The following is a 15,666-nucleotide window of genomic DNA, read 5'->3' as shown; positions in this document are numbered from 1 at the left end:
TTGCTGGCCCCGTGACAGACAGTTCTCCCGGCTAATCATCTTGCGAGTAGGAGATAGTTGAACGCAGGCCGCTGATAGGTCGTCCTCTCAGCAGGTGTCCATCCATTCGTCCGTTCGTCCTGTGTGTTCGTATTTAACTTCCGGAAAAGAGACGGAAACATCGTGAAGCTTCATTTGACGGTCAGTTTTCACAATAATAATCTTTATTTGCAAAAAAGGACAATCTCTGATAAATTGACTCCATTTTATAAAATAGTTTCCAATAAGCAAAAGTGGGCGTTTATTTGCATATTACTGAGTGGGTTTTCGTTAGAAAGGAACTTCCATAGAAGGATTTTTTTAATGGCTGACTAGTAATGTTAATTAACTTGATTTTCCACTTGGTTCTTCTTGTATCTTTTGATTTGATTTGTTTAATAAGGGACAACTCATATTAACGAACATCTCATCTCATTTTCTGTACCGCATTATCCTCATTAGGGTTGTGGGGGGTGCTGGAGCGTATCCCAGCTGACTCTGACCTTGAATGGCTGGCCAGCCAATCGCAGGGCACAAGGAGACAAACAACCATTCACGCTCTCCTAAATTGGGGCAATGTAGAGTGTCCAATCAGCTTACCTTGCATTTTTTTTGGACTGTGGGAGGAACCCGGAGTATCCGAAGGAAACCTACGCAGGCCCGGGGATTTGAACCCAGGACCTAATGCATGAACATATGAATATGCAAATATGTAAGATTGTTGGCGAGGGCTAATTTCCATCTGTAGACCCTTGTGTGCCCGGCGGATGAGTGGTTCGCGCGTGGGCCTCACAGTGGGAGACCCGGGTTTGAAATCCTGGTCTCCCACTGTGAACACCTACAAGACTTGAGTCCTTAGTGTTTGTATGTGAGTGAAATGTCAAAAGGGTTATCTAGGCTGGATGAGGGTATTTTTGGAGTATACGTGACAGTCGCTGCGGCTCGCTGTTGCTCCCGTTCTTTCCGATTCTTGCGTCCTCCATCTGGCCCAAACACACTTTCTCCTTCCGCTCGGCTGGACAAAAGCACATTGAGACGCATGTGCTTGAAATTCCCTGCCGTGGAGGAAGACAACTTTATGCAACTTTGCCATATGTGACCCAGGGACAACCTGGGGAGGGATGAGGGGGGCCCTTGACATGATATTTTTTATTTGCTTGATTGAACTCGACTTGGAGAGAATCGGAAAGATCGTGAAAAAATTGGCAAACCGTCGTTTCTTGGAAGTCAGTGAAACGGGCGAAAAATATGACGAATGGACAATTCACTCTTTGTTTGACGAGTGGTCGTTTTAACTGGAACGGGGAGGCTGACCAAACCGTGATTTCAGCGATCTTGTCAGAGTAGAAGCCACTTGAGTGGCAGGCGAGCCAGGACGCTTGACGGACGGACGGACGGGCGCGTCGAGGGTGACGAGGAACGCTGGAGACGGACGGCTGTACTTTTGCAGTCGTCCTCGTCATCCACCCGTCCTCGTCCTTGTCCTCGTCATCCTAATGTGAATTATATGAATTAGACATTAGGTTCTGGCCATTACGGAGGAGCGGAGTGAAACTTTTAACATTCTACGTCAGCCGCCCGACCCCAATCCGGCACCCTCAGTTTTGCAAGGTCACCCATAAAGTGATCCTATTGGACGGAGATGTAATATGGATTGGATCAGGTGGCTTACTAATTGATCGTACGTTCACTCAAGGGGGAATTTGTTGTCGACTTTGCATTGGGTGTTTACAGTAATCCCTCGAATATTGCGGTTCACGTGCACCAGACATGGCCGCCATAAACGAAAAAACGCTGAATACGGTCACCCCGCAGGACGTTTGGTCGCCGGACATTTGGTCGCCGGACGTTTGGTCGCCGGACGTTTGACAACATGACAGAGAGTTTACTGTTGAAACCAGCTCTCAAAATTATATTCATGAGAGAGTTTAATATCTAAATATCTACTGTTGAAACCAGCTCTCAAAATTATATTCACCCGGGCGACCAAACGTCCGGTCACGATGTATTGATATCAAAATATTTATTGTGCTTGCCTTGAAGTCACCGTCTGGCAGATTCGGCGCGATTTTTACCGGCAGATCTCCAGCCAAGTTGGCGCACGACTATTGACATCCCAGTCAGAGAAATACTAGTTAATAAATAATGGTGCCTCTAGCGTTTTAATGACTCTCCGCCAAGAGTACTTTTAAGGGCTGTCACTGTGGCTCACATGAAGAATGGCTAAATCAAAACATACCCAAATTCAACTAAAGTCTTTCCAAGGAACATTGTTTTTATTTATTTATTTTTAAAATCTGTCTGTCTTTTTTTTTTCTTCTTCTTGCAAACTCCACACAGGAAGGCCAGAAACCAGAATCTAACCCTTGACCTCAGAACTGTGAGTCGGCTGTATTAACCACTCTCTACCGCGCTTCCTTTCCTGCAATCATTAAACCATTTGCACAAGATTTATATTGTATACCAAGGGTGTCAGACTCGGTTGGTTCGCGGGCCGCTTTAACGTCAACTTGATTTCACGTGGGCTGGACCCTCTTAGATATAATATTTAGATGTTTTTAATAAATGGATTAAAAGAACTGGATTAAAATCCCTGAATATTCATTTTTTTATAGATCTAAAACAATGTTAATTTTAGCTTTTTTAAATTTATTTTTAGATTTTACAAAATGATTTTTGAACTACAAACACAGAAAAAATGGATTAAAAAATTACAAATATTGATTTAAAAGGGGAAATATCAGGAAATCTAATATACATCTATACTCTTTATTTTAGTTTGATCCTAAAACAGAAAGTCAGCACTCATCATTTACTTTCCCGGGCCGCACAAAATGATGCGGCGGGCCAGATTTGGCCCCTGGGCCGCAACTTTGACACGTGTTGTATACCATGAGGTGGGCGTTTTAAAAAATATATATAGAAACAATGTTAAAGTTGATTTTGCCTTCATTCTGGATTTGGATTACAGCCCCAAAACTAGAGACAACTCATTTAAATTCGGCTGGGCAAGACTCCGGCACCCCCCGCGACCCTAGTGAGGATAAAGCGGTTCAGAAAATGAGATGAAAAGTTTGGTACAAGTCCCATTTGTCTTATTAGACATTTCCTGGAGGACACACACACACACACACACACACACACACACACACACACACATACACATGCACACGCACACTATTGAATTTCACTTTAGCGCCTCCTAGGCCTCGACACTTCTAACAAAGCTGAATTATGAGCCTTTTTTCCCCTAAACATATGAGGATACTGTGAGAAAAGGAGTCATTTGCATATTTGCATGCCGACATTAGCATTTAGCTGAAAGCGCCGACAGCGTGCTCGCTCTCACGCCGCCGCTAGCACGAGCGTCGACTCTCGCTAGGTTCTTTTAAAGCACCAAACCGTCGGATGCCATTGTTTTCATCTCACTGTGCATGGAAATGGGCCAAAAACTGCTGGTGGGACCCATGCGAGGTTGCGTGTCTGGTGTTTGGAACGGGCCATTTCATTGGTGGGAAAGGAGAACTGTGGCAAGACTCGGCTTTTTGGAAGGAGGCGTTTATTCCGTGGGTTTTCCGAGCGCTGCCTCGGTGCGACGGAGAGGTTTAAATCCTAATTTGGGCCCTGCAAATTTGACATATTCATGTAGCGGCGTAAATGAAGAGAGGAGACAGTGGTGAAACAGTCGCGTCGACTTTTGTGACAGCCTGTTTAGCGAGTGGACATAAATAGCATAAAAGGCTAAGAGAGCGCAACAGAGAGAAAATGCATTATTAACGTAGCTCATTACCGCTGACGGTGAAGCACCAGAGTACAAGGAGGGAAAAACAAAGACTGTTTTTTTTCCCCTTCCCGTCCCGCTATCATTAATTGATTTATTTTATATTTTGCGCCTGTGGCCAAGGCAGCAAACACCATTTTCACAGTATTTCACGTCTTGTTTGCTAAACAACTAGATTCACCAACAATATAAAAAAGGGGCGGTTCGGTGGATGAGTGGTTAGTGGCACGGTCTTAGAGTTCTGGGGTCGTGGGTTTGATTCCAGGTGGGTCCTCGCTGTGTGGAGATTGCATGTTTGCGTGGGTTTTCTCTGGGTACTCTGGTTTCCTCCCACATCCCAAAAACTTGCATGCCGAGCTAAGTGATGACTCAAAATTGCCCTTAGCTATAAGTGTGAGCATGAATAGTTGTCCACGGGCCTGCGTGGGTTTTCTTCGGGCACTCCAACTTCCTCTCACATCCCAAAAACATGCATGCTAAGCTAAGTAATCACTCTAAATTGGCAACCGATCCCGGGTGTCCCCCGCCTGCTGCCCGTAGTCAGCTGGGACAGGCTCCAGCACCCCCCGCGAGGATAAGCAGTACAGAAAATGAAGTCGGGCGATTTTCGAGGAGAACTCGCAAACACTGCACGACCTTTGGGTTAGTTCACTGCACCCCCTTGGGTTAGTCCTATCAACAAGCATCAGCATCAAATTGTTGACAAGCACCTATGTGCTCACCATTGTTTTGAATGATGCTTTCATCCTGATTATTTCAATCTCAGGAGTAGCAAAATGTCACCCGGACGGCCGATTGGCCGGCCGGCCGGCGCAAGTGTGCGTCGCCAAAGCAGAGCACCCAAATATCTAGTCGTGTGTAAGCGCATATTTGAAGGTGACCTTGCTCGGAGGTACCGCCATCCTCGTTCGAGCCATTCGACAACTGACAGTGAAACCTTGTTTTACATTCCAACACTATGTGTACATAGTGACGTCCAAATACACACACAGCATGATATTTCTTTGCAAATTTGCTTATTAAATGGAACAGAAGAGGTTGCACTATTTGGCTGACATATATTTTCCTGTCATTTTACTGTCTGACATATATTTTACTATACGTATAATGCCGTAACGTTCTCAGACTTTGACTTCAGTCTTAGCACTGCAATTTTTTGATCTTGCACTTTTGATACTTGCGCTAAAACGCAATAGCGACCTCTATCACGTGATGCTAACCACTTTTTTTAACCTTCATTTTTATTGTATATAAATCTTTTGAATGCCTAATTATGACATGTGCACTTTATGCTAAGATTTTACATCTCATTACACTTGTATAATGACAACAAAGGCTTTCAATTGAATTTTCTGTATTTCTTTCCAGAGAAGCGTCTCGCCCGAGTCTGTTTTTAAATTCATTCCAAACAAAGCTAGTAGAAACATTAAAAGATTTGCTTTGAATTGTCGCTTAGATTGCCGTGGAGAATTTTCATTTGTTTAAAGTGGACTTAACATGGAAATCAGAGAGCAGACACACATTCACTCGCAGCTTGATTAATTTAGTAAAGACACGCTTTATCACTTAAAATGTTTTTTTTAAATATATTTAGCAAGCCGGCTCTTCTTCACCTTCCCGCCTTTCTTATGCTGTATAGTCCGTTTCTTCATGCATGCGGGAGTGTTTTTTTATTTGCAGCCTAGTGTTTTCCTACTGCAGTGGCGCCTCTCCTTACAAACGCCTCTACTTACAAACACCTCTACTTACAAATGCCTCTACTTACAAACGCCTCTACTTACAAACGCCTCTACTTACAAACACCTCTACCTACAACATTTTCAGGTTACGAAAAGTCCCATGGGAAACAAAACCGATCTAAGTTACGAGACGTCGGACGAAATCAAACATCCCCCCCCAGACCACTGGCGGTGAGTTCCTGATTGGTTGTTGCCATTATTTTGAGTGTGCATAACATTTTAAGTTGTGTGTCTACGTATGTTTGCTTCGCTGTTGCATTTCTGAATCATTTTAATGGTTTAATCAATCATTTCCTGATATTTGTTTTTGCATGCAACATATATTTGCACATGTATTTAATACAAAGTTGGCATATTTTGATCATTTTGAAAGGGTTTAGGGCAAGGGTGTCAGACTCGGGTTGGTTCGCGGGCCGCGTTAACGTCAACTTGATTTCATGTGGGCCGGACCATTTTAGGAATCATATTTAGATTTTTTTATAAATGGATTAAAAGAACTGGATTAAAAGCCCTGAATATTCAGTTTTTTATAGATCAAAACAATGTTTATTTTAGCTTTTTTTATATAATTTTAGATTTTACAAAATGATTTTTGAACTAAAACACAGAAAAAATGGATTAAAAAAATGACAATTATTGATTTAAAAGGGGGAAAATCAGGAAATGTAATATACATCTATACTCTTCATTTTAATTTCATCCTAAAACAGAAAGTGGGCACTCATCATCTACTTTCTCGGGCCGCACAAAATGATCCGGCGGGCCAGATTTGGCCCCCGGGCCGCCACTTTGACACGTGTTTAGGGCGTAGTATTAAAGTATGCTAATTTAATGTTAAATATGCTTCTATTTACAAAAAAAAAAATCCAAGTTAGGAAACTGCTTTCCAGACCATTTCATTTCAGGAGTAGTGTATTTTGTTGTATCCCATTTCCCAGATGTGCTTATTAAAATATAATATTAATGGTATATAAAATGGAGTAGATATGCGAAAGAATGGACGTCGTATGGTAAAATGACCCTGAATTGGTACATATTTTAAGATGTTGTGTATAATTACATTTGCTAATGAAGATTCCATGACACAGAAAAAGTCAATCTGTCGACACTCGATTGGCTAATTGTGGCAAAGGCTTAGCTTAGTTTCTGCTTGAAAGACCTCATGACCGACTATGTAAACGTCCTCATTGTCTTGGCCGTGAAAAGTAGGGCAGCGAGATCCAACGTTTTCTGCGCTCGTCGTCTTTTTCACGGGACCGCGGTCAAGCTCATCCGCCAAGCTCGCGTTTACGCTACTTTGCGCTCTTCCACGTGTTCTTTGAGCATAGCATTTTATTCTTATTTACGAAAACCAAAGCATTTCTTCAAAAAAAAATGGGTACTTTGGTTCCACGTTTTGATATTAATTTCGTGCATTAACTCTACGTGTTGTTAAATTATTTGGGTTTGAACAAAAGTTCCGCATTCAGTTCAGGGTCACAGGGGTCACGGGTTAATTAACCAGTAACCAGGTGAACAGGAATGAACAGTTACTAATCCGCTGTTGGTCAAAAGTGCAAAAGTTAATGGAAAAGCTGGAAAAAAAACATGATACAAATACAAATATTTAAGAAAGATTTACACCAAGGGTGTCAGACTCGGGTTGGTTCGCGGGCCGCTTTAACGTCAACTTGATTTCATGTGGGCCGGACCATTTTAGATATCATATTTAGATTTTTTTTAATAAATGGATTAAAAGAACTGGATTAAAATCCCTGAATATTCATTTTTTATAGATCTTAAACAATGTTTATTTGAACATTTTTAAATATATTTTTTGATTTTACAAAATGATTTTTGAACTAAAAACACAGAAAAAATTGATTAAAAAATGACAATGATTGATTGAAAAGGGGGAAAATCAGGAAATTTAATATACATCTATACTCCATTTTAATTTGATCCTAAAACAGAAAGTCGGCACTCATCATTGACTTTCTCGGGCCGCACAAAATGATGCGGCGGGCCAGATTTGGCCCCCAGGCCGCCACATTGACACCTGTATTTACAGTGTATTGATTTTGAAAAAGGTACAGGCCAGTTCCATTTCCTCAACTTAAGCGCTGACTTCCAGGTGAGTCTCATATTACAAGCATTCCTGAATATAGGTAACGCCCTCAGGGAGAAAAAAAAAGGTGAGAGCGCAAGCCGCCGGTGTGTGCGAAATCCTCGCAACAATAATGTTTGGCTTTCCGTGATGGACTCTCGGACAAAAACGGGGAAGGTTTACCTTCAACCTCGCAAAGCGGGTAAAGTAAGTCCAGTTTGATTAAGTCAATTCTATCGGAACAAGTGAAAATCCGGTTTTGTTAACCCAAGGAAAACCAGCGAGGAGGAAATCCTGAGTCGTTTCCCTTCAATTTTTCCGATGTTCCTCCCAATTAGTCGTCGTAGTTTCAGATGATTATGGGTGTGGTTAACCTTTTGGTTCACGGATCGCATTCGCTAGATCTCGTGTGGGCTGGATTGTTTTATTTTCTGGCCAAAAAGTGAATTGACTGGCCACCATTGACGTCCAATCCACGTGGACGTTCCCAAGGTGGCCGTACCTGAACGTGGCCGTACCTCACAGCTTTTTTTTCCGCTGAAACTTGTGTAAGCGGATTGCGCAAGTAAGCAAGCATGCGGACAGAAGCGGAGCCAAAAGGAAGGAGCATGTTCAAACAGCACCAGCCTTTTCTTGGCTTCAGGTTCCCGTACGCACGGCGGAGAGATCCCGCACGCCACTGCTGGATTTAGATGACTCCATCTGGCTTTTGATTGGACGCTACATGTTAGGGTGGAATTCACGCCTGCGTTCATTTCCATCAGGGCCGCCGAAACGCTCTTCTGCATCAAAAAATGACCTTTAAAGGCATTTGGCCAGCTCTCGTTTTACGACATTACTCTTTGTAAACAATGTACCATATTTTACACCTGTTGGGCACACTTAAAAGTCTAAAATTTTCACTAAAACGCTAATTTGTATTTTTGCATTTTTGTATGGTCCTGACTGTTTGGTTTTTTTTCTTGCCGGCGCGCTACTTATTGCGATCAACCCAGCGGACGTTCACCCGAAAAAATGGCTTCCCCGCGCATTCCAAGCATTACGGTAAATGCATTCAAAATATCCCATGGTAGTGGCAAGGCATTTGCTAGCATAACATAGCTAGCGGCTAGCATACCGTAGGCACACTAGCAGGTAGAATAACATAGTTACGCTAGCGGCTAGCATAAGATAGGTGCGCTAGCAGCTAGCATAACATAGGTACGCTAGAGGCTAGCATAACATACGCTAGCGGGTAGCATAACATAGGTACGCTAGAGGCTAGCATAAGATACGCTAGCGGATAACATAACATAGGTACGCTAGAGGCTAGCATAACATATGTACGCTAGCTGCTAGCATAACATAGGTACGCTAGCGGCTAGCATAACATAGGTACGCTAGCAGCTAGCATAACATACGCTAACGGCTAACATAGCATACGCTAGCGGCTAGCATAACATACGGCTGCCTAGTGTCATGCTAGCACCTTATCGGACGAGGTGTCCAATGTATTGACAAAAAACAGCAAATATAGCCGCAAATGAGACTGCGCCCTATCTATCACCCATTCAAAAAAATGTGTTAGCTCTCTTGTTTGCTAAGTGTTTTTGTCTTTCTTTCCAGAAATGGAAGCTGGTGTTGTTGTCATTGGTTCCAGCCAGCAGCAATGGAGTGGGTCGATTGGAGATTCAGTTTATAGGAGGTACGTTATCCAGATCTCAGCAGATGTTTTGGCTTTCTTTAGCGGATGTCGTCAATAGCTTTTAGGGGTGACGTACTTATTTGTCATCGCGGAGGCCCAACAGGTCGGCTTTGGGTTCAGGCTGAACATCTTACCTCTAAGATAGATACAGCGCAGACATGTTAGTGATTTTTGTGTGTGTGTGTGTGTGTGCGCGAGCGAGCGAGCGTGGGGGTGAAAGAGAAGCGATGGAGAGAGCAACAAAAACATGCACGCAGCAGCAGCAGTAGCAGCAGCAGCAGCAGCAGGGTGAGCAGCACAAGATGAAAAGTAAATTTGACAGCTTAAATAGACCCCAGGATTGTGGAGATGAGTTATGTAAGCTCACCGGATGCACATTTTCTCTTGTTATCTGTTTGCACGCGGGCACGCGGGCAACGCGGGCAACGCTGGTATGCACATTGCATACGACCAGTCCCATAATCCCGCAAAGCGTCACACGTGAAATAAAGACGCCCCAAAAACCAGACAAATGCCTTTGGCAAATTTGCAAAAAGAACGTTGGCGCTTGGGGCAAAAAAAATGTTTCTTTCCAAGAGTTTTTCTCAACGACCAATGACGGCTTAGGAAGGATTTCATCGAGAAGAAGCATTCTGGATAATCATGACAGTAGTCCATTCCAAAACCTATACACTTTAATTCATTGTAGACAAGTTTAAGGTCATGAGAGAAAAAAAATGTTTAAAAAAACGTTGGATAAGTGGTCAGCGCGTCGGACTTGCAGTTCTCGGGTCGTGGGTTCGAGTCCAGGTCGGTCCTTGCCGTGTGGACTTAGCATGTTCTTCCCGGGCTTGTGTGGGTTTTCTCCGGGTGCTCTGCTTTCCTCACAAATTCCAAAAACATGCATGCTAAGCTAATTATATGCTAAATTGCCCCGCTAAGCTAATTATATGCTAAATTGCTCCTAGGTATGATTGGTTGTCCTTTGTCTCCTTGTGCTCCGCGATTGGCCGGCCGCTAATTCAGGGCGCCCCCCCCCGCCTGGTGCCCAACATGGGTTGGGATAGGCTCAAGCACCCCCCACGGTTTCTGTTAGGATAACCGGTTCAGAAAATGAATGAATAAATACTGTCACGGTTGTGCTGGGAAAGCCGATTTAATTTTTTTTTAAAGTTATCTCCATGAGATTAGAAATACGAGGAAGAAAAAAAATAGTAATGAATTAATGTTGTCATTGCTTAACTGGAGAAAGTAAGAGAATAAAGGATTTCTTTCTTTTGAAATTGTAAAGGTAGAGCAGGCTATATGTCGTCTTGTGTGTAATTGCGTCACATGAGTGATTTGGGCGCATGTCTTCATGTTTTATTCTTGCTTGCCATCAATAATGCAGTGCATTTAGAGCCAAACTCTTTCCTCCTGCGTTGCGTTGCGTTGCGTTGCGCTCGTGTCACTGGAGATCAAAACGCGCCTCTACCTGAGTGCTTAATTACAATAAAAAGAGCAGACATCTTTTTTTTTACTTTGCGGAATTTTTAGCCTTTTCAGTGTAGACATCGTCTTTTTATCGTCTCATTTGTAGAGCGCCCTTCTTTTGCGATGGCATTCAAAGTGCTTGACATCGAGTGGATCGAAAATGACAGATGAAATCATTTCATCCACCAAACAAAATCAAGTTAAGAGCTGTTTCTAGCCTCCATTTAAACAAGAATGCGTCTTCTGAAAGGCTTTTCCATCTTTTCAAAGCACAAACTCAAGCAAAATCCTTCTGCGCGTTATACACGAATCCCGGTGAAACACTGCACTCTGCCAGTGAAAAAGTACCCTCCGCCGCCGTTATGTATAATGGGAGATGTAGTACCTGTCTAATATTCAGTCTTTTATAGATATAAAAGTGTTTATTTGAACTTTAGTTTCTTAGTAAGCCAAACCATCCAATAATCATTTATTTTTCATTTCAAATAGAAACAATTTTCAAAAAAATTATATTCGATATTAAAGTGGAAAACCAAAAATATTTGTATATATTTATTTTTAGATTTTACAAAATGCTTTTTGACCTAAAAACACCAAAAGAAAAAAATGGATAAAAAATTGCAATGTTTATTTGAGCTTTTTTAAAATATATTTTTAGATTTTACAAAATGATTTTTGAACTAAAACACCGAAAAAAATGGATTAAAAAATGACAATGATTGATTTAAAAGGGGGAAAATCAGGAAATTGAATATACATCTATACTCTTCATTTGAATTTGATCCTAAAACAGAAAGTCGGCACTCATGATTGACTTACCCGGGCCGCCCAAAATGATGCGGCGGGCCAGATTTGGACCCCGGGCCGCCACTTTGACACCTGTGTTATAGGGGAACAGTGGTAAAAAATGAGGAAAACTGGATACCCTGTTGTAGAGCAAAGGTCACCATCTTGGAAGTTGTGTTTCCAGGTGGAACTGGAGGAAGAGACCATGTCTTGAAGAAACATCAGTCACCTCAAGAAAGCAAGGTCAAAGTGGTGCGTCTCTCGGAGCTTCTCAGCGTCCTGAGACTCCCGCCCAATGCCGAAGCCTGTCCCATGGTGCCTATCGTCATCACGTAGCATCTTCACATCACTTCCTGCCAAGAATTAAGACATGGCTCTCTGTTTTCAGGAAAACATGGCGGCCTTTTGCGTGGAGTCGCAGGAGAGGACCATGGTCTTTGCCACGGAGAAGGAGGAGTGTGTGGCGTGGGTGGACAGACTTTGTCAGACAACATTTCAGGTAGCACCCCAAAAAAAATCATATTTTCTGACCAATGTCCTAAAGGGAATCGGTTCTTTGGCTGCGTTGGTCGGCGCCGCTTCTCCTTCCTCAGAAAGACGTCGGTTCGGATGCCAAAGAACTCCGGATGGAGGAAAATATCATCTACGCCACCGCCACTGATGGTAACGTCAAATCTTTTCATTTTCCTACACAAAATTCTCCCTTTTCAATTAGTTTGGCATTCTATTTGAAATGGCATATTTACGGGCTGAGTGGTTAGAGCGTTGGTCTCGCCGTTCTGGGGTCGAGGGTCCGATTCCCAGGTGTGTCCTCAGTATGACTGAATTGCTAGCCAGCCAATCGCAAGGCGCGAGGAGACAAAGGGCAAAAAGTCATAGCTAGGGGCGATTTAGCATACAATTAGCATACTCTGCATATTTTTGGGTTGTGTCAGAGGTACCTGGAGAAAACCCACACAAACCCGGGGGGAGAAGATGCAAACTCCACCAACCTGGAATCGAACCCGTGACCCCCGAACCGTGAGGGCGAGGCGCTAACCACTTATCCACCAGGTCAAATTTATGGGATGCGGCAAAGCATCCTCGGAGCTAGCAGTGGGACTTTAAAGTCAGCTAGCATAGCCATTTCATCATATTTCCTGATCTTTTTTACTAAGTTTAAACCCTTTCCTGTCTAGCTGCATTTGTCATGAACACCATAAAACAAACAAGCGTTTCAAACTCCCCGGTGGCACATTAAAATTTCGCTCACGGCTGCCATTCGTCACGTCCAAGCGGCTGAACGGGAAAGGTTGAAGAATAAATACATGTCCACGGGTGAACATTCATTTGAAACGATTTTGTTCCCTCTTTCCAGTTTTCGAGTTTCAGGTGGTGGCGCAAAGGACGGATGCGGCGACACGTTGCGGCCTGCTGGGTTCCTATTGGCTCCAAGTGGGACCAACCAGTCTTCTTCTCAAAGACGTTCACAAGGTGAACATTGTCAGATGGTGGCCATACGAACTGCTGAGACGATACGGTAAAGACAAGGTAAGGCCTTTCAAAGCGTTCAATCATTCAGACAAACACAAAGAAACCGTCCAATTTGATTGGAACGCCATCGCGCCAGCCGCAGCTCTTCCGGCGGCCGCTTCCCGCGCAAGCTAGCTGTTGCGTAGGACTGCTAAACAACGATTTTGACAAACAGAATGATGGGTTTTTGTCTGTTTTTCTTTTGTTCTCCCCACGCCTGTATGAGTTTTCTTCAGGGACTTCGCTTTCCCCCCAAAACGTGCACGCTAGGCTAATTGTATGCTAAATTGCCCCTAGCGCACGTGTGTCAAAGTGGCGGCCCGGGGGCCAAATCTGGCCCGCCGCATGATTTTGTGTGGCCCGAGAAAGTAAATGATGAGTGCCAACTTTCGGTTTTAGGATCAAATTCAAACGAAGAGTATAGATGTATATTAAATTTCTTAATTTTCCCCCTTTTAAATCAATCATTGTCATTTTTTAATCCATTTTTTCTGTGTTTTAAAAAAAATAATTTTGTAAAATCTAAAAATATATTAAAAAAAGCTAAAATAAAAATTGCAATTTTTTATCCATTTTTTTCTTTTGGTGTTTTTAGGTCAAAAGGCATTTTGTAAAATCTAAAAATAAATATATACAAATATTTTTGGTTTTCCACTTTAATATTGAATATGATTTTAAAAAAATGTGTTTCCATTTGAAATGAAAAACAAATGATTATTAGATGTTTTCCCTTACTAAGAAAAAACGTTCAAATAAACCGTTTTATATCTATAAAAAACTGAATATTTAGGACTTTTGATCCAGTTCTTATAATCCAATAAAAAAGAAAAAAATCTAAATATTATATCTAAAATAGTCCGGCCCACATGAAATCAAGTTGATGTTAAAGCGGCCTGCGAACAAACCCGAGTTTGACACCCTTGCCCTATAAACTTGCAATAAAAAATATATAAAAAACATATTAAAAAAGCTAAAATAAACATTGTTTAAAGAAAGAACGGGGGTGTGCAGACTTTTGTAAAAACCAGCGATTGGACTACAAAGTAATATTTATGAGTTATATATTTGAAAGAGACCATATTTTCCATACTACAAAGAAGAAAAAAAGTCATTTTCCACTTTTTTATTTCATTTTTTACCCCAGCTGACCTTAACCATCGAAGCGGGGCGACGATGCGAGAGCGGTCCCGGAACGTTCACGTTCCAAACGCCACAATCGGAGGAAATCTTCCATCTGATTCAGAGTACCATCAAGCAGAAGACCTTATCCGTTTCATCGGGTAACCTTCACGGGGAAGAAGACAAGGCCCTCGCGACTACCCGACCGGCGAAATCCCCCCTTCCCGAGATACCCGCTACGCCCGGTCTCGTCTCCGTTCTGGAACACAAAAGGTTGCGTGTCAAGAACCCGGACGATCTTGCACCCGGACGCGATCCGACTCAGTCTTTGCAAAAACCGGCCCCGATCACCCTCATGCCTCTCCCGACCATCCCGACGCCCGAGCGATCCTCCGGAGATCTCGGCGCTTCCCAGACGGAATCCGAATACGCCACCCCGGCCGACTGCGTCCAAAATCCACCAAAACCCAAAGCGTCCGCGTCCAACGTGTACGTGGACCCCGCTAGCATCCTTCCGCTTAGCCCTCCAGATTCGAAAGAAGGTCTAAACTCGGTTCCCGGCACGGTTCTCCAACAAGCGGACTCTATTTATTCGGAGGTCTACGATAAAGTGGTACCAGAACCGGAGAACTTGACAGAAGACGAACCCATTTACACGCTACCCCTGAGCAAGGCAGATGGATCTCCAGGCGAAGAAGAAGAAGAAGAAGAAGCCAAAGCAGACCCGTTTGCTCACCTCTACGCTCAAGTCCAGAAAACTCCTCCCTCCTCAAGTCCCCGCTCGACCCCGGCGCCCCCCTCGTCCTCCTCCTTGGCCGCCAGCATGGCTGCCGCCAAAATCGGCGACCTCTCGCCCGATGATGTCATCTACGAAAACCTGGGATTCATTTAATGAAGTTGTTTGTCACTTCATATGAAAGTCATGCTTCCGAAAGCTTGCGGCAAATTTGTATCAAATGTGAACTGTGCCTTTAAAAATGCTACATTTTCACATTCCCGTATGTTTACCACTACATGTATTAAATCTATTCTTAAGCTTTTTTAAAACAAACATTTCTATTTACATGAAAAAGAAAGCCTATGTAAAAGAACTACAAATATAAAGCATTTTTTTTACCATGACAAAAAGGTTTTTGTTTCAAATTATATCACCAAAAATAACATATCAGTGTTATTTTCACGTTGCTGAATGACAAAATATATGCATTGTAATTAAGGATTTTATTGGTGGAATGGTTTAATGTCAAATTGTTCCTTTTGACAATTAAATAATGTATACTTTTTACAATGAGTAGCCGCCCTCTGCTGGCCAAAACAAAAATTAAAATATTTAGCTTGAACTTTTTGGTAAGGTAATAAAAAAATGCTAATTAACTGCAAAAAATCGTTCATTAAAAACAAACAAGAAAGTTTTAATCATGGCACACAATAATAACAAAAATTATGATAATAAATAAAGGTCCTCAAAAGTCTTAAGTTTTATGTGACT

At 42.6% G+C, this 15,666-nt stretch overlaps 1 protein-coding gene and 1 long non-coding RNA gene across 6 annotated transcripts in view; both read left to right on the top strand.

Annotated features, from left to right (window-relative positions):
* The window catches only part of LOC144077732 (uncharacterized), a 30,872-nt gene extending 25,177 nt beyond the window's left edge, over window positions 1–5,695 (top strand). For all 3 annotated transcript variants that reach the window (XR_013301079.1, XR_013301080.1, XR_013301078.1), the window contains exon 5: window positions 5,624–5,695. This is a non-coding gene — a long non-coding RNA (uncharacterized LOC144077732). The remainder of the gene's footprint in view (window positions 1–5,623) is intronic.
* Window positions 5,696–7,615: 1,920 nt separating this feature from the next.
* On the top strand, window positions 7,616–15,636 carry dok1a (docking protein 1a). 3 transcript variants are annotated; one of them, XM_077606331.1, is made up of 7 exons: window positions 7,616–7,831; window positions 9,230–9,308; window positions 11,731–11,861; window positions 11,935–12,045; window positions 12,140–12,209; window positions 12,904–13,076; window positions 14,203–15,635. In XM_077606331.1, the coding sequence occupies exons 1-7, from the start codon at window positions 7,775–7,777 to the stop codon at window positions 15,067–15,069; spliced, it is 1,488 nt and encodes a 495-aa protein (XP_077462457.1). In that variant the 5' UTR covers window positions 7,616–7,774; the 3' UTR covers window positions 15,070–15,635. The 3 variants fall into 3 exon arrangements, with proteins under 3 accessions (XP_077462457.1, XP_077462458.1, XP_077462459.1); XM_077606332.1 differs by having other exon boundaries at window positions 7,618–7,826; window positions 14,203–15,636; XM_077606333.1 differs by lacking the exons at window positions 7,616–7,831; window positions 9,230–9,308 and adding an exon at window positions 9,326–9,596 and having other exon boundaries at window positions 14,203–15,636.
* The last annotated feature ends 30 nt before the right edge of the window (window positions 15,637–15,666 follow it).

The sequence above is a fragment of the Stigmatopora argus genome, chromosome 7 (genome assembly GCF_051989625.1).
Source record: "Stigmatopora argus isolate UIUO_Sarg chromosome 7, RoL_Sarg_1.0, whole genome shotgun sequence".
Taxonomy (NCBI): domain Eukaryota; kingdom Metazoa; phylum Chordata; class Actinopteri; order Syngnathiformes; family Syngnathidae; genus Stigmatopora; species Stigmatopora argus.
Note: the sequence above shows the minus strand (reverse complement) of the source record. Positions and strands in the feature narration are given on the sequence as shown.

Bases quoted from the DNA above. Each gene is read 5' to 3' on its own strand.
- dok1a (XM_077606331.1), top strand. From the start codon at position 7,775: ATGGACTCTCGGACAAAAACGGGGAAGGTTTACCTTCAACCTCGCAAA. The intron at 9,309-11,730 runs GTACGTTATCCA...TTGTGTTTCCAG, and splicing joins GGAGATTCAGTTTATAGGAG to GTGGAACTGGAGGAAGAGAC. The intron at 11,862-11,934 runs GTGCCTATCGTC...CTCTGTTTTCAG, and splicing joins ATGCCGAAGCCTGTCCCATG to GAAAACATGGCGGCCTTTTG.